Source organism: Phoca vitulina, unplaced genomic scaffold (assembly GCF_004348235.1).
Source record: "Phoca vitulina isolate PV1807 unplaced genomic scaffold, GSC_HSeal_1.0 scaffold94, whole genome shotgun sequence".
NCBI classification, from domain to species: domain Eukaryota; kingdom Metazoa; phylum Chordata; class Mammalia; order Carnivora; family Phocidae; genus Phoca; species Phoca vitulina.
In genome coordinates, this window is record NW_022589797.1 from 530,845 (window position 1) to 555,545 (window position 24,701).

The following is a 24,701-nucleotide window of genomic DNA, read 5'->3' on the forward strand; positions in this document are numbered from 1 at the left end:
CTCTCCCCCAACCTCAGTCCTCTCATCCATAGCCCCTCACCCCAAAGTTAAGTGCCTTGTGTATACTTTAATGTTTTAATGCATCTATCAGCATATAGCTTTTGCTTTTTACTAGCACAAATGGAATCATACTGTACACAGTGTTCTTCTGTACTTTGTTTTATTCACACAATAATGTGTCTTGGAGCTCTTTCCTCAATGCACACATTCACATCTGCCTCATTTTTCAAAACTCTGTAACTTCCTCCATAGTGAAGCATCATAATTTATTTAACCCAGCAGTATGATAGACATCTGTATTGTGCCCCCCACCCCAACCCCAGTCTCTCTTCCTTCCACTAAATGTAAATCTTGGTATACTTTTCTGTGTATTTCCATCAGTAAAGTTCTAGAAGTAGACCTGCCGGTCAAAGGAGAGGTGTGTTTTGTATTCTGTAATTCGCCTATTGAAGGAGAATAATGTGGAGAGGGGGGTGGTACAGGTACAGGACTCTAGCACCAGGAGGCCTCAGTTTGCATCCAGCTCCGCCTCTTTCTGGCTAGGTATCGTACTGCACAGTGGGGATTTTAAAGGTTTAGATCTCCCAGGGCGGCTCTGTAGCTTAGATGAGATATTACATACAAAGCACTTAGAGTGGTGCCTGGCGCATGGCAAGAGCAGAATAAATGGTAATTGTTATTGTTGTGGATATTCTTATTACTATTATTATGCTCTCCGGGGTCCTCTGGAGCATTCGGGAATGTGCTTCGAAGTTAGTAGGTGTCAGATAATGCATGCATGAATGAGTGAACACATGAATGAATGAAGACATGAGCTAGCCCGCAGGTGCCCTCTCCATCCTCCTGCTGTAACTCTTGGCTTCCATGTATCCCTGGAGCAGTGCCTATCCTGGCAGGGAGGCCGGGAGCCAGGAGCATGGCAGAGCTATTTTGCAGCCGCTCATTAGAACCCTGCCTTGGTAGGTTTATTACGTTGGATCAACAGTTGCTAGTTCAAGGCAGATCGTGTCATAAATGTACATGGAAATATTGACTGAGCCCCCATGTCTGCTCTAAAATGCCAGGCAGATAAAATTCAAGCACTCTCTCAAACCTGAAACACAGTGTTGGGAGTCTGGAAGCTCCCAGGGATTCCAGGGAAGTAGATGAGGTTGGTTCAAATGAAGGCATGGGGGCATTGAGATTTGCAAAGTAAGCAAGCACGCTGGTTAGTGATTTCTCAGCGTTGTCTTCCCTGCTCTACAAAGCCAGATTCGATCTTCAGCCAGGGCGATTAGAGGAAGGCCAGTCAGAATTAGTGAAAAGGGGGGATTAAGTAATTTTGGGAAAAGAAATTTAGGTTATTACCTCTAAGTAAGTAACATCACCTAAACCAGTGGCTAATGAGCCTGTTCCTAGGAGCTGGCCGGGCGGCTCTATGGACTGGACATGGCTCATCTGCAATTAGCGTGTCCATTGTCTGCAGGCGGGTTGGGCTGTTGCAGCTCGATCAGCCTTTCCCCTCCAGGTGACACACTCCCCCTCTGCACCACCCGGCTCAGCGCACCCTGTACGCATGGCAGGTCCGAACAAAGGGAGACTTCAGAGCAGCCCTCTTCAAACTGTCCCATATTTCCGACGCCAGCTGGAGCAAACGGGCCTGGTGGTGTGCGCGCCGCGTGTACACATAGGGCGGGCTCTGCGGAGCAGGATTAATCCCCTCCCTGTACCCCATGTCCTGGGCGCTGGGCTGATTCTCTCCCCCTCCCCTTAGGTGGCAGTAGTCCACTCTCATCTGCTTTGACGTTGGTTGAAAAACTTCAGCTCATGTCGCTCAGGCATGGCGGACTTTTTCCTATAACAAGTGTCAAAGTGTAATTTTTAAAAAGTTAAGATAGCTCATGTACAAATATAGAAGGAACATGTGAAGATTTTATTCCACTCATAAATTAACACGGGAACCTATAAAAAGGTAAAAGTGGTTCCAACAGCATTTGAGGATCAGGGGTTTATATCATCTGTTGGGGCAGCATTTAAAAAAAAAATGCTGGAATAAACTTGCTAGATTAGATACAAAATTGGTTAATGTCCTACGGGACAAAAAAAACCCCAAACCTTTGGGTTTATCTTTTCTACCTGATAGAAATCTACACATTAACACGTACCTTCCTTGTGTCTGAGCTCTATTCAAATAGTAAAGAATCATCAAACGGGTATATTCTCTTACAGATATGATCCTTGGGTGTACCTGTTAAAAAGTGCTCTGTGGGGGCACCTGGGTGGCTCAGTCGTTAGGCATCTGCCTTCAGCTCGGGTCGTGATCCTGGGGTCCTGGGACCGAGCCCCGTGTTGGGCTCTCTGCTGAGTGGGAAGCCTGCTTCTCCCTCTCCCACTCCCCCTGCTTGTGTTCCCTCTCTTGCTATCTCTCTGTCAAAATAAATAAAATCTTAAAAAAAAAAAAGTGCCCTGTGACATTGAAAGGCTATGCTTCCCACTTCTACAACCTTTTTTTAAAAAAGGTTTTAAATAATGTTTAAAGGGTGTTTCTTAATACACAAAAAGGTTTCTCATGGTTCTGTGACAGAAGAAGGGTTTTCTGGGAAAATGCTGGAGAAGAGAAGTGTCTGTAAGTTTTGGTTTAATGATTGAACCAAGAGAGAATCAGAAGCCTCGGCTTTGGAGCCCTCACGGAGTTCCTAGATGATGCTGAGTTGTCCTTCACGGGGGGGGGCTAAGTGGTTCCATGGCTGGGCCTGGGCTGCTGGAAGTGGAGCCTTGCAGGGCTGTCGGAGCGGCAGGGCTGAGGCACAGGGCCTGGGAGGAGGTGGCCAGGAAACAGGGGAAAGGGAAGAACCGTGTAACCTGGGCAGGTCAGGGCCACAGAAGAGGGGGCACTGAGGGGATGGAGAGTCAGGAGGGGCTCGGGGCCTGACTGGGCATGAGGGAGGAGGGGTAACTTTGAGGCCGGCATGGCAGGAAGGCCGGGGCTGTCACCAGAGAAACAAGGAAGATGGCAGGGGGTTCAGGCAGCCCTGGTGACTCAGGCCCCAGTTTCCCAGAAATCACCTTTTGTTGTGCTTCTACTCTATGCTCTGGTCTGTTCCGCCCTGTGGGGTGGTTTCCTCTTCGGCAGTTACCTGGATGCCCAGGTAGGGCTGATGCCCTGTAAAAGCCTGGCAGCTGGTGAATCTGGTGCGGGTGGTGACGGTAGGGTGCTTCAGACAGGACCCGAGGGCCAGAGGCTGGGTAATGGGAAAACTGGCAGCGTGAGGTCTAACCATGACCCTTGGACAGGTTTTCTTTGGCCCCTGGTGTGTATTTTAAAAAAAACTGGATGAATGTCAACATCCACATAGGCAGGACATTTCCAAATGAAGTGAAACCAGAGTTCCAGCTTCTTTTCAAAATTAGCCAGAGCCCTGAGAGGAGGCAGAACTTACCTGAGGTCACACAGCAAGTCACCATTGCCCCCATTTGGGGTGTGCAGGTTTCCTGGGCATTAAGAGCCCCCAGTTGATGGGCTGGCCAGTTTGGGACTTCGCTTTTCACAGCCAGCTCCACCATATCCTTCATAGCTTGGGTCTTGTGTGTGGAGATCCCTCTCCTCAGGGCAGAAACTCTGGCCCAGGGCTGTCAAGGCGGGCAGACACACTCTGGCCATCGAGCCGTAGCCAGCATCCTGCCCCCACCTCCCGTCTTGTTCCCAATAATTCATGCTTCTCAGTGGCTTTCTTTCTCTCACACAGTCAGGTAGATAGAGGGGGAGTTTGGTGGGTGCCTTGTGGTATTCAAAGTGAAGGGTTTTCACACTGTCAGGGTAATGAATTCTGTAAGGGTTTGAAGCAAGGGGCTGGGAGGATCTCTGTGTCATGTGTCTGGGAGTGACAACCCCCAGTGGTTAATTACTGCCACACGATGAGAACCGAGCTGGTAGCAAAATGAGGTAAGTTCATTATGAGCTAAATTTGAAGTTAATTGGATTCACATTTCCCCCCATTAGTGTACATAGAGCCTACCTAGAAATGGGCTGAATAAAAAATAAAAAGTTGCATCCAAGCCAAAAAAAAAAAAAAAAGGATAAATCAGGCCTGGTTATCTCATGGAGTTCATGATGAAAGGCTTTCCAAGATGTTGGTGAGCCTGGACCAAAGTTTCTTTGAGATGGTAAAACCTGTGCCATTTGATTCATTTCATCTTGGCAGACATTTTCTGAGCACCTGTTATGTGCTGGACCAGTATAGGGGAGGGAGGGACTCGAGTAGCTCTTGCTACCTGGGGACCTCCAGGCCAGAGGCAGAAAGAGGCCAAGTGCCCCGTATGTTGGGGAAATGAGAGGGAATCTGGTGCCAGAATGCCTGGGTGTGGATATGGCTCCATTTCTTACTAGCGGTGGGACCTTGGGCAGGTACCTCATCTCTCTGTGTTTTAACTTCCACATCTGTAAAATGGGGATAATAATAGAATTTTTTACCAAGTTTTTGAGGATTAAAGGAGTCAATATCTATAAAACACCGCGAACAGTGTTTGGAACACTGCCTTGTGTTCGACCAGCGCCTGGTTGATGTAAGTGCTACAATAATGTTAGCTGGCACAGCTGTGGGACCTTGGGGGGCACATCAACTGCTTGGAGCCTTCATTTCCTCATCTACAAAGTGGGGATAAGAACAGTACCCACCTTCTGGGGCTGTTGTGAATGTTGACTGAAATGAGGCACAGGAAGTGCCCAGCACCTGACTCATAGGAACCTCTCGGGGAGCTGTTGCTCTGTTGGTTGACCAGTCACCAGAGTGGCCCAGATTCAAGGCAAAGGGCCACAGACCCCATTGCCCCCTGAGAAGGGTAGCAGAGAGTTTGCAGACATGGCAAGCATCATGTTTCACTCCCAATAGATACCCTCTTTTCCTAATTGTAAAAGGAAGCACGAGATTCGAATGATTCAGTTACTTGCCAGAGGTCACACAGCTAATAAGTGGTGGTGCCAAGATCTGAACCTAGGCCCATGTGACTCCAAAGTCCACCTCTCCTTCCTTCCCCGCCTCCCTCTGCCGCCAGTCTCAGGAGTCCAGATTTGGCTCTGGAGGCAGCTGGGGGTAGAACAGGTACGGTGGCTTCAGGCCCCCTCAAGCCTGACACGCCCTCGGTGCTGGCTTGAGCCTCTCCTCCCTGGGGCTGGATCTGCCTTCTGGAGGTCACTTCCTCCACAGGGTCAGCCAGAGCTTGCCTCACCCCACCCTCTCCCCAGAGGCATCCGGAGAGCTCACACCTTCCCTGCGCTTCTTTGTATTTTGGCATTCCAAAGTCAGGCACCTCCAGGATCCGTAATGCATTTGTCCCTTCCCTCCAAGGCTTTTTCCATTGGTCATTTAGAACCTAAACTTGAACTTCCCTAAGGGCTCTGGCCTGGAATTGTGTATGGCTCTGTGATCTACTGCAGGGACTTGGGGAGGCCAGGGTTCAGCTCCTGGGCTTCATTTGTGCCAGAGTGATGCCCACCAGCTCCTCATTCTTTTGTACAGCTGCACAGAACCCCACTGTGTGTACATACCACAGTTTATTCACCTGTTTCTCTACGTTTGCACATTTAGATATGGTTTCTAGGATTTTGCAGTTACAGATGATGTTGCAATAATTAACCTGTGTATATGCATTTTGTGTATTGCTGAAGGTATACGTATGTTCAAGGTAAATCCCTAGAAGTAGAATTGCTTGTTGAAAGGGTAGATGCACGTATAGTTTTGTTAGATACACAGCCTCCATATGGAGTTGTACCATTTTGCATTTAATTTGCATTTCTAGTATTATGTGTGAACTTGCACATCTCTTCAGTTTATCTCCCGCCCCCCTATATATTCTGGTGAGTTTTCTGTTCATGAACTTTGCCCATTTTTCTATGGGACTTTTGGTCTTTTCCCTTTCCTTCTTACAAGTTCTTGATACATAGGGATAGTAGCTATTGATTCCACTTTTTGGCTATTATGAATAATAGGGTGTTGAGCATTTGTGTACGCATTTTTGTGTGGACACAAGTTTTCATATTTCTTGGGTGTATACGTAGGAGTGGAATTGCTGGGTCACATGGTGACTCTACATTTAACTTTCTGAGGAACTGGCTTTTCCAAATGGTTGTACAATTTTACATTCTCACCAGCAGTGTGTAAGGGTTCCAATTTTCCACATCTTTGGTCAATGCTTGTCATAACCTTTTCTGATTATAGCCATCCTAGTGGGTGTGATGTGGTGTCTCATGGTGGTTTTGCTCTGCATTTACTTGATAGCTAATGATGTTGGATGTCTTTTCATGGACTTCTTGGCCATTTGTACATCTTTTTTATTCAGATGCTTTGCCCATTTTTAAATTGGGTTATTTTTCTTTTTATTATTGAGCTGTAAGAGTGCTTTATATATTCTAGATACAAGTCATTTATCAGATATATGACTTGCAAATATTTCTTCCCATTTTCTGGGTCATCTTTGTACCTTCTTGATGTTCTTTGAAGCACAGAAGTTTTTAATTTTTATAAAGTTCAATTAATCTGATTTTTCTATTGTTGTTTGTGTCATATCTAAGAAAGTACTGCTTAATCCGAGGTCATGAAAATTTATGCCTCTGTTTTCTTCTGTGAGTTTTGTAGTTTTACTATACACTTAGGTCTTTGACCCACTTTGAGCTAATTTTTGTAGGTGGTATGTGCATCTGTTTGGTTTTGAGTCATGGTTAGAAAGCCTCTCTCTGCAAATGAGATAGGAATTCACCTGTGTTTTCTTCTGGTATTTGCATAGTTTATTTTTTACATTTAGATCTCAGATTCATTTGGAGTTTATTCTGGTATATAGTATGAAGAATCCGTCTATTTTATCTTTTTTAAAAATGGCTGTCCGGTCATCCTAACACCATTATAATAAAAAGTCCATATTTGCTCAAGTGATTGGAGAGCCTACCTTTGTCATGTGTTAGATTTCCATATATAGTTGGGTCTATTTTTAGACTTTCAATTCTGTCCCATTGGTTTTCTGTCTATTCATGTACTGGTATCACACTTGTAATTATGAAGACTTTGTAGAATGTTTTAACATCTGGGAGGGCTTGTCTCCTTGAGGGGAACATTTTGAGTAACCTTCAAGAATAGCATTTAACTAGAAGTCATGTGTCATGAGTTGAAGTCCCTGTTCTACTACTTACTCTACGACCTTAGGGCAGTCAAAGCTCATCTCTGAGCCTCAGTTTCCTCATTCATATAACAGGGCTAGGTTCCTTCCTTTCACAGTTGAAAAGAATGAGTTCTTTTGAACTAAGTCTATCTCTTCTGGGGAGCAGTCTTTGTCTTGATGAAAGTTCTGTCCATACAGAATGTCCATACATTGCTAATAGTGAATAAGGCCAAGTCTTGATTATTCTCTCTGGAAAGAGGGAGCAACACATGAATTGTCCAGGATGTACTTATGTGCCATTAATAGGAAGAATTATGTTAAGATCCTAAATCACTTATTTGCAAATACATTATATGCCATCAATAACATTCAGTGCCATTGCAAATGATATAAACCATTTCTTCCTTGGCAAAAAAATGATTCAGAAGCATTCATTCTGGTATCCCATTGAGTCTAGAGGCCTGAGTTAGAGCTAAAAGGAGCAATAACATCTTAGCTGTCTTGTGTTGGCCAGTTGTTAAAACCCCCAGCACTGGAGACGTGCCTGAAATGTGTTGGGGCGGGACTGAGAAGGGGAAAGTGCCCATACACTCCAGAGTCACAGCATCCCCAGCTCAGTGCCAGGAGAGTCCTTTTAGGCATCAAAGCAATGTGGGGTTTAAATTTACTCTGTGGGTTCCCACCAGATGGTGTCCATCCTCCACTTAGATTTGGACAGGTGTCCTTAGAAAGTCCCAGGCAGAGTATTCTCAAGCAGAGAATAATGATGAAAACAAGAACTGTTAACATTTATGAAGTTTAGTATCGATCAGCTATTGCCACAGTACTGCTGCTTCGCAAACCACCCCAAAGTTCAGGGCTTAAAACAACAATCATTTCTTCTTGTTGGGTTGGCTCCATTTGTGGGCTGGGTTCGTCTCTGCTCCACATGTGTCCTGCCTCTTGGTAGCAGGCTAGCCAGAGCCCGTTCTCAGGGTGATGGCGCACGTGCCGAGGAGCTCGGCCAGCCACACCCGCATACCGTAAGGGGCTGCTCGCTGAGTGTCTGCTAACATCCCATTGGCCAAAGCGAGGCACGTGGCTGAGCCCAAACCGAGGGGGCGAAGAAGCCCACTGCGCCTCTAGGAGGCGGAGGTTTCTTTTTACTTTTTCATAAAACGAAAGTTACCTGGTCTAAGGAAGTTTAATATGTTTTCTTCCCAAACGACATTTTTGGTGCTGGATTACCATTTCTTTTCCAAGACGACGGTTACCACCGTGGGGTTAAAGGGTTGGGGCCCGCAATCCAGTCTTCGGCAGGTGCTCGCTGTGGGCTGACACGGTGCCGCGCCAACCCCTCACGGTGCCCGTGGAAGACGCATGTTCCTCTTACCAGTGCAGGGTGGCACAGGGTGGTGGCGGTGCAGACTGGCCAGCCACCCTGGCTGGGGTTCAAACCTAGCTTCCTTACTTACTAGCTGTGTGACTGGCAAGACACTTAAACTTTCTGTGCCTTGGTTTCCCCCTCAGTAAAATAGGGATCATAGGTAGCTCTCGAATAGGGTTATTATGGGAATAAATGAGTTTGGGTGTATCTGGCTCTCTGTTAGCCACTGTTTGCTCTAAATAAGGGTTGGCTACTATTATCCTCAGCTTACAGATGAGGACATGGAGGATCAGAATGGTTAAGAAATTCTCTCAAGGCCACACAACTAGTAAGTGGTAAAGCAAGGATCCAAGCCTGGGCAGACTGGATACTCTTTTTTTTTTTTAGATTTTATTTATTTATTTGAGAAAGAGAGAGAGACATGAGGGGGGGGGGGAGGGTTGTTGCGGCAGAGGGAGAGGGAGAAACAGACTCCTTGCTAAGCAGGCAACCTGACTAGGGGCTCGATCCCAGGACCGAGAGATCATGACCTGAGCCGAAGTCACAGGCACAGTCCGTCTTTCCCTTTGTTGCCCACCACAAGTGATAACTCAGACTCTCTGCTTTTGTGGCCCAGTCCAAGGAAGGTAAATGTAGCCACAGGCCTTTGATTGTAGGGACATTTGCTGGATGAAATTGGAGCCATGGATAATGCAAAGGAATCCCCCAGCAACAGGGAACTCCGAGGCAGGGGTATTTGTAAGATAAATGTAGCCATTTGTCAGCTCCTCACCGTGCACGCTGCCATCCTCATGGGCTGGGAGGAGGGACTGGGGATGGCATGAAGCCATGGCATGTTGGCCCAGTCCTGAACCCTTGCTGGAGCTGACCCAAGTCCCCACTGAGGCTAGAAGCTCAGAGAACTGCTTGCCAGTGCCCTAAGGAGTATGGATTAGCCCTCTAGGCAGCAGCTCAGATTAGAGGATTGATTGTGGAGGTTCTAGAGCTGCGGGTGCAGTTGGACCTTAGGGTGGAACAATCTATTCAGGGCTAAACTATCCTTCATGTATATGCACACAGAGACCAGTATGAGCTTTGGGGACTCTTGGAGATCACTGAGCTAAGAGCTCTCTTTTAAATTTGGGAAAGACTGCGGCTCAGGGTGGAGTGGCTTGCCAGAGGTCCATGACAGTTCAGTAGCAAAACCGGTAAATGGGCCCTGGATGTTCTTCGTGTCCTGCTCCCCCACCGGTAGTTCTGAGCACTTGCTACCTGCCAGGCACGGTGCAGCCCCACCCTCGTGGAGCACGTAGTCTAGGTGGTCTGGCAGACTGAGATTGGCGAGTTTCTTCCCAAAGGGGCACTGACAGCCGCTTTCTCTCCTGACTTCTGGCAGCCCGTCTTTGACCCCCACTCTCTCTTCCTTGCTCCAACCTGCTCACCCCTTCCAGCTGCGAACCTGAGTAATTGACCTTCCTAGTTCTCCATCCTCCCCTCCTTCGTAGCTTGTTCTCTCCCACCCACACACCCACCCTCTACCGCCACCAAAGAAGCTCAGGCTGGAGCCCAGGCACCTGGGTTCAAATCCCAGCTCTGTTTCCTCCTAGCCGTGTGACCTTAGGCAAGTTATTTAACCTCTTCGTTCCTCAGTTCCTCGGGCATGGTGGTTGTTTGAACCTCATGGAGTCGTCAGGTTGATAAAATGAGTTAACGTATGTAAAAGAGTGTCTGGCACAAAGTAAGTGCTGTCTTATCATGACTGACATCTCCCCCAGCTTGTCTGTTCCCCTGGCACGATGCTCCCTATGCACTGGGACGGGGTGGGGAGCAGAGGGACCTGCAGTAGACACCGGTGCCACAAAGACTCGAGGGGCCTAGAAAACACTTCGCAGAGGAGCAGGCTCTTGAGGGCAGAAGTTGGAGACTGGATGCAGTGTGGAACTGATAGGAATGGGAGAAGGGCAGTTAGAAAGGGAACAGCTTGAGCAAAGGCGTGGGGATGGGAAAGGGTAGGGCAGGTTTGGGGAATGGCCCCGGGGGTGGGGGTAGTCAGGGTTGATGAGGCTGGAAAGCTCACAGGTTAGGGGCACAGACTGAGGAGGGCTTTGGAAGCCAACCTGAAAAACCTGTACTTGATGGCAGAGGCGGTGGGGAGCTACTCAATCTAGAACGATATTCATTCTAGACATCCATTCCAGCTGTCTCAACAAACCTTTTCACTGGTTCTGGTAGATGAGCTGGTTTTCCAGGCTCACGATATACCCAGCTCATGATAATTTCCCTCACTGCCAGTGTTTATCCCTCTTGGGTCTCTATCTTTTCTTCTTGTACTGGCTCAAACTTTTAGAACAGTTTTCAGTGATAACGGGTTTCCTTGACATGTTTTTTATTTTAATTCAGAATGTTTCAAGTATTTCACCAATTAAGTATGACGTTGACTCAAGATTTAAGATCAATACCAGATCAAAGAAGTGTACTTCAGTTCTTATTTACCAAGAGGTATTGTAAGGAATTAGTATTGAATTTTAGCCAATGCCTTTTCCACAGCTTTGATATAATCATATGGTTTTCAACTTTTGATACATTACTATGATTTCCCAACCAGTGCTTTAATACTGAATCATCCTTGCATACTTGGAATCAACCTTATTTGTTCATGGTATATTGTTCTTTCTACAATTGTTTGATCAGTGAGACCGTAGATTTTTTTTTTTTGCATGGATATTAATAAATTGTGACACTAGCCTTTAATTTTCATTTTTGTACACCTTTGTTAAGTTTTCATATCAGGATTATGCTAGCTTAGAAAAAAATGAATTGGGAAGATTTTCTTTAGTTTTATATATCCTGGAACAGTTTAATAACAAAAGTATGTGTCCTTTGAAGATTTAAAAGAACTTGCCCCAAACAAAAAGAAATGCAACTTGCCTGAAAACTAAATGGACATCTTATTTTAAAAAATTATTTTAAAAAAGAACCTTTTCTATTTCTGCCAAAATGATTGGGCTGTTTGTGTTTTCTCCTTCTTGACTTAATTTTGGTAATTCATGTTTTCCTAGAAAATTGTACCTTTTGCTAAGATGTCCATATGTATTAGTATAGAGCATCTTTGCAATTTTTTTTTAAGATTTTATTTATTTATTTGATGGAGAGAGAGAGAGACAGTGAGAGAGGGAACACAAGCAGGGGGAGTGGGAGAGGGAGAAGCAGGCTTCCCGCCGAGCAGGGAACCCGATGAGGGGCTCAGTCCCAGGACCCCGGGATCATGACCTGAGCCGAAGGCAGACGCTTAACCGACTGAGCCACCCAGGTGCCCCGCATCTTTGCATTTTTTAATATCTTTTCCATGTCTCTGGTTGTATCTTCTCCTCATTCCTTTTATTTTTTTTAAAGATTTTATTTATTTATTTGACAGAGAGAAACACAGCGAGAGAGGGAACACAAGCAGGGGGAGTGGGAGAGGGAGAAGCAGGCTTCCCGTGGAGCAGGGAGCCCGATGTGGGGCTCGATCCCAGGACCCTGGGATCATGACCTGAGCCGAAGGCAGACGCTTAACGACTGAGCCACCCAGGCGCCCCTTCTCCTCATTCCTTATTTTGATATTTGTGTCTTCTTTTTTGGATCTTGCCCTAGGTTTGTCTGTCTTATTGGTCTTTTCCAGTAACAATTCTTGGGTGCATTTATTGTTCTGTGTGCTTTTCTCTGTTTCCTAATTCTCTATCTTCTGCTTTTTCTTTATCAATTCCTTCCTCCTCCTTTCCTTAGGTTCATTTTATTACTTTTTTTTTTAGAGGGGCGGGAGGGGCAGAAGGAGAGGGAGAATCTTAAGCAGGCTCCACGGCCAGCGTGGAGCCTGATGTGGGGCTTGATCTCAAGACCCTGAGATCATGACCTGAGCTGAAATCCAGAGTCGGATGCTTAACCGGCTGAGCCACCCAGCCACCTCATTTTATTACTTTTTTAATCTGGCTTCTTGAGTTGGGTGCTTTGGTGAGGCACTGTATTTTCTGCTTAAGGGATCAAGGTTTTAAAGCATGTGTAACACTGGCAGAAACTGTTGGGGTTCTGACCAAAGGCACAGCTTCTTGTTGAAGAAAGAACGCAGTCCCAGGAGGCAGGAGAGCTGCATTCCAGTCCCAGGCTTGCCTCCAATTGGCTGAGTGTCCCTGGGCAAGCCCCTTCTCTTCCCACAACCCTCTTTCCCATCTCAGGCAACCAGACGTGGACCTTGTGAGGCTTGGCCCCCATGTGCTCCCTGCACCAGGCAGCCTCCTATCAGGATAACGCCATCTGTCTTTCAGGAGGCAGATTTGGCCTCTCTCTGATGTGGTCCTGGCTCCTACCCCTACACTAATATATCCACAAAAACTGCGTAGTTGAATTTTCTTCTGCACGACAGAGCCGATAAGCAATGGTCATGGTGTGGCCTGAAGGCAAGGCTCAGCCTGGGTGACTTAGAGCCTCTGGACTCACCGTCAGACGCCCCGCCAGGTGTATGTGCGTGGCAGTGGAGCGGAATGGCTAAACACATGACCTCTGTCACTGCATTTGTGGTTTGTGGTCTTCACCAAGGGCGTGAGCCTGGGGATGGTGCTGGGGCTGGAGCTTCACAGCCCATCAGAACAGCTCCCGCCACGGCTGCTTTCTCTGCATGTCTCACAGTCTGGCCCCTGGCATTTTGATCTTGTACCAGCTAGCCTGACACGTAGGCTCACTCTGCTTCCTCAGATACCTTCTCAGCAGCCCTCGGGTCACCAAATCCCTGTGACCATGTGCAGAGGGCTCCGTGTTGGGTGTGAGTGCTCTTCCCACCCCAGCCAGGATGCTGCTTGAGGCAGAGGAGGGTCCTGGGCTGATGTTAGGAAATCTGAGCTCGTTGCTCCCCACCCACCATGGGTCTCAGCTTTGCCATCTGCAGAATGGCGACAGGGCTGGTCCAGAAGAGCTTCAAGGGCCCTCCCTTCACGGATTCTTGACCACAAGTGGAGGGAATTTTATGAGCTCCCGAGAGATCAGGGGCCCTGTTGGAGCCACTTCTTTCATTCACTTAACAAATATCTGCAGGCCTCTGCCATTCTGACGTTGGGTACAAAGACGTGACCCTGGAGACAGGAGCTGCCCTAGGGGGCTATAAGCGCGGGGTCAGAGGAGGATGAGAGGGGAAGGCATACGAGGGCTGGGGAGAAAACCTCCTTAAATGACCTTTATTAGAATTGGTCAGTTCCATCGATTCCGGTTTTTTGTTTAATGTCAGCTCTTGTGGGGGCTCAGAGGTAGTTCATTTGCTCCCCTTCCAATGCCCCATATGAAGACACATGAGCAATGGTTGTTGCAAGCTGGGATGCCCAGTCTAAAGCCAGGGAGGTGGTGAGCGAGGTCAGGGGAGGCCACATGCCTTCTGTTCCATAAGGTTCTGGAAGGTAAGCAGAACCCTGTGAAACGAGGCAGCCTTTGGCTGTTGGCTGGACAGTCTTTGAAGGACTGGCACTAGAAAGGCTGTTGGTTTATCTGGGGAACGTTCGCGGCCCATACCGTGTGCTGGCTTGGATTCTTTGGGGAGTGTTGATCAGAGGTGGTCTCTCTTCTTGGGCCACCTGCTAATGGGCTGAGCTCAGAGTCACCTACCTGTGGTGGGGCCCGCACCAAGTCGCTGGGCTCCAGGAGTCGTCCCTGGGACCTGGCCTGGCTCTTCATGGTCAGGAGCTGCCCCCACCCAGTCTCCAGTGTCCATAGTCAGAGGAGGTCAAGGTTCCACTTTCCCTCCCTTGCCCTAAGGCCACCTCATCTCCCTCCTGCCTCCCAGGATGGCTGAAGCAGGTGTATCTCCTCCTCCCAGGAGCAATTGGCAATCCCACCCATAGGGCGGGGTCTTGTCCTCAGGGCCCACCACCTAATCACTGAACAGTCGGATCGCCCAAGATCTGGGTTCCTGAGCCCCGAACACCCTGTTACATACACGTAACTGGTGGTGCTTGAAAGGGCCGGAGCTCTGCTTTATCCCTAAGAGGCGGCCAAAGCTCAGTGCCGTCTCCCTTACAGAATTCTGCTACCTGGGGTTTCTTCCACACAGCATGAAACCCAGCACGCTTGGACACCCCATTCGTTCTGCCTTTACTCGGGACCTACCAGGTGCCAAGCCCTGTGGTGGATGAATGAGGTGTCCCCCCTGCCCTCCAGGAGCCGGCAGCCTGCAAAGAGGTGAACACATACCCACCAGAATGTCTGCCCCCCAATGGCCGAGGCCTTAATCTCCACGTCCCAGTGCCCAGAACAGTGTCAGGTGTGAGGAGGTACACTTCCTGCGCCTTTGTCGAGTGAATGGCGAGCTCTGGGGCAAAGGAGGAAGGACTGAGTAAGGACCAGACACACAGCTGAGGGTCTGAGGAGGAGGAGGAGGGAGGCGTTGGAGCAGGCCTTCGCGGGCGCGTGGTGTTGGGCTGCCTGCAGCTGGAGGAGAGGGTGCGTCGCGCAGAGACACGGCAGAAGCAAAGGTGTGGACGGGGAGAAGTCCAAGTCCCCCTTCAGCTCTGGCGAGGTGAGCTGGCCGGAGCTCCGTTTTCCCAGGGACGCAGCAGAGCTGTCCTGGGTCCCTGCTGAGTGGAGCCAGGGTGGCCGGAGGGGTGTGTGTCTGTGCGTGTGTGTGTGCGCGCGTGCGCACGTGTCTGCATGCGTGAGTGACGGGAGGGGGGTGGGGGCACACTGGCGCTCAGCGCCCAGACGTGACAAATGTGCAGATGTCCCGGGAGCTGTGGACATGAGCGGCTGGCCATGGAGACACTCACCCCGTGATTTGTTGCTTTGATTCCTCAGGCCGTGACTTGGCGAGCACGACCCTCCCCGGGTACCCTCCGCACGTCCCCCCCGCCGGACAGGGCAGCTACTCAGCGCCGACGCTGACAGGGATGGTGCCTGGTGAGTTTGCGCTGTTGGCGTCTCCACAGCAGGCAGCGGACGGGGTTTCGGGGGGGGCTTCCCCCCAAACAGCCCGGGTGACCTCTACGCTTCTGAGAAGCGGACCTGAATAAATCAGGCAGAGGTCTGCACTCTCAGCCTCTCTCTCTGCAGCTGGGCCTTCAGTGGGGCCGGCAGTGAACTCGGGAAGGGGGGTGGGGACTGTCACTCAAACAGCCCCTTGGTGGCCACACAGATAGTCTGAACACAGAGGGGTGCGGGACCTGGCCAAAGGTTGCCCAGCCAGTGCTCAGTCGGGGTCCTCCTCCATCCTCCCCCACGCAGTTTGTGCGAGGTGAATACCAGGAGGCTTCCCTCCCCGACCCCCAGGGGCTCTCAGCAGCCTTACTCCTTGGGGTTGAGGACCATGTGCTCAGGAGAGGATGTTGGCGGGTGGGTTGGTGACTTGATTCGGAGCTGAATACCCCGTGGCCACGGAAGGAAACCTTATCCCCTCGCGCCAGCGTTGGGTCGGTTTCTTTAAAGACATTTAGAAAGGAGACCGCCCTGTTCCTTCCACTGTAGGATGGGGTGGGGAAAGACAGCACATCATCCTGGTGCTGGCTGGCTGTGTCCTCAGGGCATGAGCATAGCAGGAAACCCAAAGCATCATTTTTTGAAAGATGTTTAAAAAAATCAGGGGGAAAATCAGGACTGGGTTGGATGTGGTTACACTTCTTTTATTCTTTTAAGGGTTAGTATTGTTTCTTGTTCTGAGTCATTTACCTGGTGCCCGAGCCCCTCTTTCTAGCCCACCCTAGGGGTCCTGCCTAAGTAACCACATGCCTCTGCCAGCCTCCTCTGCAGTCCGTGTCATGGGCGTGGCACCCCAGGCTGAGGACTGGTGGGGGATGGGCAGAACCGAATGTGAGATGGGGTGTTCCCACCTCCGTGTGAGGCCCCACAGGATGATGAGCCAAGCCAGGGGCGGGAAGGGACGCAGGGCGAATCCTAGCCTGGCTGGGCTTTCCCCGCACAGCCAGGTCCTGGCACAGATGCCAAGGAGCCCCAGAATTCTAAATTCACTCCTGGCCTTCCCGGTTGTTAACAAAGATGTATTTAACAAGGTAGGAGGACAGAGCATATTTCATTTAACGGTTTGTTAGCTTGATTTATGACTTTTAAATATGAGACATATGGGAAATGGCCTCTGTGTGTACTCGTGCCCTGGGCCTCGCCAGGGCCAGGGAGGCCTGCCAGGTTCACACCTGCAAAGAGCCTTTGCCTCTCTGCTGGGGGGGGGGGATGGGCTCATGGCAGAGCGTCGGGAAATACTGTGCACAAGGCCAACAGAGGTGGGGGGACCCAGACTCCTTCCCGCCCCTACTCTCAGGAGATGGAGCCCAAGTCCTGCCCACTCACGGCCCCTCACGCTTCCGTAGCACTTTATAAAAGGCAAAGTGCTTTCCCAGGAGCCCTTTATGGTTCCAACCCTGTGAGGTGGGCTGGGTAGGAATCAAATCCCCATTTTCCAAAAGGGGAAGCTGAGACTCAGAGCAGTTGGGGAATCGCCCAAGGCTGCCCAGCCTGCAGGGGGCAGGGCTTGAGTCTGGGGCTTTGCCCAGCAGTTAGGGCTCCTTCCTCCGAACTCCGCTGCCTCTGTGTGCTCTCATTCCATCAACACAAGCTTCTGCCGGATGGCAGGGGCCCAGGCAGCCGCCCCAGGCCCTCTCCCAAGGGCACACTGTCCGGTAAGGCTGAGGCCACCAGCTGGCCCTGCCGTCTCCCCACCGCAGACCCCAAAGAGGCCAAGTCTTGAGAAGCAGCTGAGCTTTCTTGAGTTTATCCAAACAGAGCCTGTCCCGGCCCCCGTGATTTCTCCAGGCCTAATTACTAGGCTCAAGATACAAATGGCCATGGTCCTGGCAGAGACCCCAGTGGGAACCAACGGCAGTTCCTCGCCCATTAACAGCAGCCGCAGGAATCACAGGCCTGAACAAAGGTCCAGTCTGACCAAACCAGCGGCGGGACCGGTACTAGCATGGGGCATGATCAGTCAGTCCCCTGGCACAGAGGGACGGTACGCCATGTGGAGGGAGGAACACAAGCATCTTGGCGGGGAGCCCAGGTCTGCCTCCCACTCTCTCCCTTTCTTCTCCGTTTGCTTTCTCTTCTCATACACCCCTGCGACTCATTCCCTTCCAGACCCAGTGTCAGGGCTGGGACCCCATGCTCAGGGGTTCCTGTTCCTCAGTGTCCAAACTGTGTCACATCTTTGGGATTCTGTTTCCAACATGATCATCAAACCTATTTTTGGAATGGCTTCATGGGGGCAGTGCTGGCCCACAGGCACGGTCTTCGCTGAACTCCCCCAGGACTGGCACACAGCACAGGGGGCCCACCTTACGGCACGGCGGGTCTTGGGCCTGCCATTCAGGCGTCACCTAATCTGGCCTCAACCTGCCTTTCTGGCCAGCTCGCCCAGCTCGTCCCTCCCCGTGACCGCCCACTGGTTCCTCGCACACCTCACAGTCGCATCCATCAGTGTAACTCCCATCTGTGCCCTTGGTTTCTGCTACTTCCTGCCCCTGTCTGTTGGGATCCAGCTTTACCCTTCAGGCTACGTGGAAATATCACCTGCTCCGGGAAGCCTTCCGGTTTGGCCCTCCCCGGGGGGGATGCTTGATACTTGGCTTTGTTACACCCCATGGCCCAGCCTGTGTGTGGCCCAGTTAGCTGTGCCGCTGGATGGTGGGTCATAAAAGCCAGGCCCTCTGCTTTATCTTCTGTAGCCCTCACAGTCCCTAGCACAGAATAGGTCCTTCTGTGTGCTGTGGCTAAGGGAGGGAGGCAGGGAAAGTTAATATGGAACCGTGCGTTAGTTCCTGTGACTGTCTCGCAGTCCTGGGGCCCAGGGCTGTGCTTCCTCTGGGGGCTCTAGGGAAAGATCCATTCCTGTGGGTCCTGGTGTTCCCTGCAAGTCTCTGTTCTACCTTCACAGCACGGAGGGGGTCACGTCTCCTTCTCCCTTGTAAGGATACACAGGACTGCATTTAGGACCCAGCTGGATAATCCAGGATACTCTTCCCATTTTAAAATCCTTAATTACATCGGGGCGCCTGGGTGGCTCAGTCCTTAAGCGTCTGCCTTCGGCTCAGGTCATGGTCCCAGGGTTCTGGGATCGAGCCCTGCGTCGGGCTCCCTGCTCCGCGGGAAGCCTGCTTCTCCCTCTCCCACTCCACCCACTTGTGTTCCCTCTCTCTTGCTGTCTCTCTCTCTCTCTGTCAGAATGAATGGGTAGGGTCTTTAAAAAAAAAAAATCTTAATTACATCTATAAAGGGAACCTCCCCACAGACGCTCCTCCTTCCCTTTTTTTTGGTCCATAGAAGGAACATTCACAAGTTCCAGGGATTAGAGCATGGATATACCACAATCTATTTGAGGATTTCCACTTTGTTCAGATTTCTGACTCATAATCTCATGGGCTTCTGAATCTGGGAGGCGTTCATGCAATTGTGGCCGTGCTGAAGGGGATGCCATTTCACAGACCCCCAGGGGCATGTTGGTAGAGTTTGGAGAAACAAACTGAGCAAGGCTTTAGGAGATTGTTTATCCTTCTTTTGTCTGAGGCTGTGACGTGGTAATTGTCTGTTTCACTATATGGAACAGTCCGCCTGCCTCCCCTAGCCGTGAATCCGGAGGGAGACCGACATCTTCTGAGTTGTTTTTCCATGCTAGGTTTTAGGAAATTTGGCTGCCCCCTCTTCTTTCAAGGGAAGACTTTCAGGTGTAAGGTTTGCTTGTAGACACATTGAGGAGGGACTGCCCAAGTGTAGTTGAACTTTTGGCCCTGGAAAAAAAAAAAAGGCATCCCATTTTTCCATATTAAATTCTAGCTTGTTGGCTTGGACTCTGTATTTTCCATCCTGATTCTGCCATCGGGGTGCTGTCTGATGTTTCCGGCTCCAGGGTGTTCCCAGGTCTGCAAAATGGGGCTTCTTGGTCTTCTCTGGTATTTGTAGATTCCATTTCTGCCTTCTGCCACTGTGCAAAATCTGTGAGCCCTTCGTCGATCACTTACATTGAATAAAGCAGAGGGCACATAATCAGCTTAGAATGGAAACAGTTGAGTCTTGTTTTCCTCGAGTCCCAGCAAATGCCAAAAGTTTTGCACCAAAGATTCCGTGGTGTCCTGATCGGTACAACTAGTTGATTCCCGCCTGGAGATGTTTGTACATCCTAACAGATATAAGCATGGCTTTTGAAACTCTTAAAATTTCCAGGCTGGGCGAGAAGGAAGGGTGCTCACTGCCCTTTGGCTTCAGTAAGTCTAAGCAGCAAGGAGACTGTCTTTGAGACGACCCAGTCAGGGACGCTCCCACATGCCCTCCACGTGCTTTCCCTCTGGGAGCTTTAGGCCGAGTGCCAAGAAATCCCAACTGTGTCGTGTTTTCCTTCCTTGGGCTGCAGCAGACAAGAAGCTTGTTGGAAGCCCTAGAAGGGGCACAGCAAGTTCCTCCTGTCCTGGGCGCTCTACTTGCCATGGGTTGGTGTATATCGTTTTGGGGTGCTTTTCAGTTACATTGCTCAGTTAACTGATGGATTTTCTTTTCATAAAGAAGGAGCCGAGGGTGGGTAGAACAGGAACCTGAGGCCAGCGAGGTGTGGAACGACAGCGAGAGATGGGCAGGCATGGGGCCCATGGGACTCTGGCGGTGGGAATGAGAGGCAGGTGCAGCTTCTTCTCAGCCCCTCTCTGCTGCTCTTACGGGACTAGTCCTCGCCTCCCTGTAGGGTTCACCTCAGAGGGGTCTTCCCCGTAACCAAATGCATATTAATTTCCTATTGCTAGTGTAATGAGTTACCACAAACTAGTGACTCAAAACATAAATTCATCATCTTATAGTTCTGGAGGTCAGAAGTCCAGAATGGGTGTTAGTGGGCCAACGTCAAGGTGTCAGCAGGGCTGTGTTCCTCCTGGAGGCTCTAGGGGAGAATCGTTTCCTTGCCTTTTCCAGTGTGTAGATATTCCCTGCATTCGTTGGTTGGTGGCCCCCGTGCTTTATCTTCAAAGCTGGCCATGCTGGGCTGAATCTTTATTGTGACGCCATCTTTCTACTTCTCTCTTTCTAGCCTCCCTCTTCCACTTTTAAGGACTCATGGGATTTTATTGGCCCCACCTGGATAATCCAGGGTATTCTCCTTAGCTTCCAGCTAATTAGCAATTCCCCTTTGCTATATTACCTACCATGCTCACAGGTTCCAGGGATTAGGATGTAGACCTCTTTGGTCAGGGGTCATTATTCTGCCTACCACACCATCTAAACCAGGACCACCCCCCCATCACTCCTCTCACAAAGCATCCTAAGCAGATACTAAGCATAGGTGAAGGACTTTCCTCAGTGGTTTACTCCATCCTCATCTGCTTTCCCATCAGGTTGTGCAGTACACAAAGCTAGGTCTGTTTTGTTCACTGCCATGTCCCGGTTCCCAGCCACATGGGGAAGCATGGGACACTGGAGCCAGATTGCCTGGTTTTTAATCCCCATTCTGTGTCTCACTAGCTGTGTGACTTGGGTCAAGTTACATAACTTCTTTGTACCTTCGTTTCCTCCTCATCTATAAAATGGGGGTGACGGGAATAAGAGTGAGCATTAAATGATGTAGTTTATATAGTACTCTTAGAATTTTACCTAGCACATAGTAAATGCCACACAAATGTTGACGATTACTGTGATGACTGTTGTTTATATAGGGGCCTGAGCGGGGTGTGGTGGTGAGAAAAGACACCTAGCTGCATGCCTCTAAGGCTGGCCTGACCGAGGCTGGCATCAGATTGAGGACTCTCCAGTGGAGTTCATGGCCCATGGAGCCCATGGATCAGTGGGAGAAATAGTTCGAAAAGAATCCAGTCACAAGCAAGAATGTTGCCAAGCAGGAATGGGGGCAGGGGGGCCCAGCAGGGAGGCAAAAGCCTAGATTGTGGCCAGATTCAGCCAGGGAGTCACTATGTGATCTGAGAATGCCATTTCCACATTCTGGGCTTCATTTAGCATGTGGACCATGGGGAGAATATACTCTGCACAATTCTGAAAGGCATGGCTAGGACCAGTGAATGGGAGCCAGAGGGACCCCTTCCCCAGAATTAGAACTGAAGATAGGCAAATGGGCAGGCTGGGGAGGGGAGGGGCTCACAGAAACTAGAAAGGACCTGTGGGAGGGACTGAAGCATGGGTGGAGGGAGGGAGATTGGACCATGGCTTGTCAAGTGCCTCCCAGGCCTAAGCATCAGGCTCAGAGAGTGTTTGCTCAGAGAATGAATGGCTTTTGGTTTCATAGCTCTTTCTTCTCCCTCACCGGGGCTTCTGGTGGTCCTGTGGCCTGGGTACTTTTGAAGCTCCCTCCACACTTTTCAAAGCTCACCCTGGGCTCCCCTGTGGCCACCTGTTGCTCGTTCCTGACTCTTTGCTGCCCTCTAGTGGCGTCTAGTCACTCTGCCACACCAGGAACGGAACTGACTTGGGGGGAATACCAGGCTCAACCAGGGGGAAACAGCAGGTGGCTAGTTGGTTGTTCATTCTTCACACATTTCCTGAAAGTACCAGTTCTAAGCTAGGTGTGGTGTTGCAGACACAGTCCTTGCCCTCAGGCAGCTCACAGAGTGGTTGGGGAGACAGATATAAAAAGTGATTCCTGCATGCTGTGTTAGGAGTTTAAATGTAGGAATGTGGGCGCCTGGGTGGCTCAGTTGGTTAAGCGACTGCCTTCGGCTCAGGTCATGATCCTGGAGTCCCAGGATCGAGTCCCGCATCGGGCTCCCTGCTCAGCAGGGAGTCTGCTTCTCCCTCTGACCCTCCCCCCTCTCATGCTCTCCCTCTATCTCATTCTCTCTCTCAAATAAATAAATAAAATCTTTAAAAAATAAAAAATAAAATAAAATAAAATAAAATAAATGTAGGAATGTACCGAGGAAATGCGAAGGAGGGGGCTGCTGAATTTGCTGGGGCCATGGGGTGAGGTGGGGGAAACCAGGGAAGGCTTCCCGGGGGAGGTCACTTGGGCTGGACCTTGAAAGACAAGTTTGCAGCCTGAGAAATTGGAAGGGCGTTGCTGGGTGAGAAGACCCAAGGCCCAGAGAGCCTGGGCATCCAGCAGGGGTTTTGGGGTGCAGGCAGGGACAAGTAGGAAGGCCAGGCTGGGCTGAATGAAGAGGGGCCTCTCCAGCATCCAAACATCAACCCCTGGAAACCTCGGGTGCATGAGGCGGTACGACCAGCAGTTGCGCTCTGTGTCTAGGTCTCCCCGGGCTACTCTGTCTAGCTCTCCCCATCTCTGCGCCTTCTGATGGCAGTTATGAGAACCAGGCATGAGTGAGGGAGACCATATGTCTGGGCTCCTGACTTTTCATGTTTCTCCCTGATGTGCCTCTGCAAGTGGTATTTTTTTAAAAACAAACAAACAAAAAACTGGATTGTGATGCCTTTTTAGGAAATTAGGGGATACAGTCAGGATTTGCTTTAGAAGAAATTGAAGTATGTGGAGGGCATCTGAGCTTTGGGTGAAATGAAGTGGGGCAGGTTGAGGTCCCAGCCCCAAGAGGTTGGGTTCCCTTGTTGGTTCAGAGAGGAGTGCAGGTGCACAGCCCTCAGGTGTGGGTGTCCTGAGGAGAATGGGCGGCCTCACTGGGCCCGGGGCTTTCATCCTCCTTGATCCCGAGGTCTGAGTCAGATTCTAGGAGAGGTGCCCCAGTGGACAGGGGCTGCAGCTCACGTGTGCACAGGCCCTAGCAGAGCGGCCGCAGGGGAGTCCTCCTGAGCACCTGGCCACACGGTAGGTGGTAGAGCAGCTGACTCCAAGCCCCAGGGATGGCAGGCCATTCTGTGGCATTGCCGCCCGGTACCACTTCCCGCCTGAAGGCCGCCACAGGGCTGGGTGGCGGTTCCCTCGGGATAAGTGGTCGAGTCCTGTTTCAGGGAAAACGAGGAAAAGGTGCTTTGGGCCTGGCTCAGCTGGGTGGGCTAGGAAGGGGGAGGCTGGGAGGCAGCCCTCCTGGAAGGAAAGGGTCCCCATGCAGGAGCCAGTGTCCTACAGCATCCAGGGTTCAGACCAGCCCCCTAGCCATCTACCCACTGGCTCTGCCCACTTCTCCCGGCGAACGTTCCTCTTAGTTCCTATGACGTTATCTGTGAGTGTATCTTAGCCCCTACCAGACTTGAGCTCCTGAAGAAGGAGGTTGACATCCTAGCCAGGACTTCCTACGGGACAGTAATGGGGAATGCAGGGTCCCTGAGGGGTCCTGGGCTAAGGGCCCAAGAGCTTTTCAGGAATTTACAACAATTTACCACTGTTTTTGCCTCAAAAGTTCAGAAAGGAAGCTGGAAAACTTGCCTTAATAAATGTTAAGTTTAGTGCCTGCAAATTGTAACATTATGTTAACTTCATTAACTATTAAATTTAGTGCTCATAAAAATTTCATTACATTTGAAAACAATTTTTAAGTTGGATTTTCTCACTTTGCAAGAATTCCCTGGCCTGTATCTTGATTGCTGAGAAATCATAGCCAACCGTAGGTTACATAAATTGCTTGTGGCCAAATAATTTCAGAAGCAAAATTATAAAAATAAGCCTTTTGTATTTTTAGAATGAGAAGTCTCATTATTTTTGGTACCTTTATGCGTGAAGTACTATAAGGTGGGTTGGAGAGGTGCCCCATAGTTAGGCACGTGGGGGTCTGGGAAGAAGCAGCGTGGGAGACACCCTGATGTCCTGTTGAACCATATTGAACATAAAAAGTAATGGTGGGACCTTGAGCTGATCAGGTTTTAGCAGCCAGCCACCCACCCATCCATCCATCAGTTTTTCTTTCCTTTTCTCCTCCCTCCCTCTCTCTCTCCCTTCCAACTACATGTACCAAGCATGAGGGTAGGCATAGAAAGGTGAAAGCTGTGCCCCTTGTCCATGAAAAGCTTAGTCTATAGTGCAGATGGGCAAGTCGGTAAGGATCTAGGGGGACGAATGTGGTAATAGGTAAACTCAGGGACTCTGGGAGCACAGAGAAGGGGGGTGCAGCCTCTATTAGGAATGTCAGGAATAGAGGGCTCCAGAATTTCTCTGTAGCAGGGTTGGAGCAGGGAGGGCATGTCTGAAGCTGATTTTGCAGAGTTTTTCTAAAATTGTGAAATGCTGTCCACATCAAAGAATGTAAGAGGTTAGGGGTGTAGCTAACCCTGGGTCAGGGGAGGAATCTAGGAAGAGAGGAGTCTCTGGCTTGGCTTGTCACTGGGGATGAAGCATATGTTAGTCAGTGGGAGGTGGAGTGAGGAGGGAGACAATGAA

At 50.0% G+C, this 24,701-nt stretch overlaps 1 protein-coding gene across 1 annotated transcript in view; it reads left to right on the forward strand.

The window, feature by feature from the left end:
• The window catches only part of PAX5 (paired box 5), a 181,813-nt gene that overhangs the window by 129,977 nt on the left and 27,135 nt on the right, over positions 1–24,701 (forward strand). Inside the window, exon 8 of the mRNA XM_032396898.1 lies at positions 15,284–15,385. Coding sequence (XP_032252789.1) covers positions 15,284–15,385 — 102 coding nt within the window. The remainder of the gene's footprint in view (positions 1–15,283; positions 15,386–24,701) is intronic.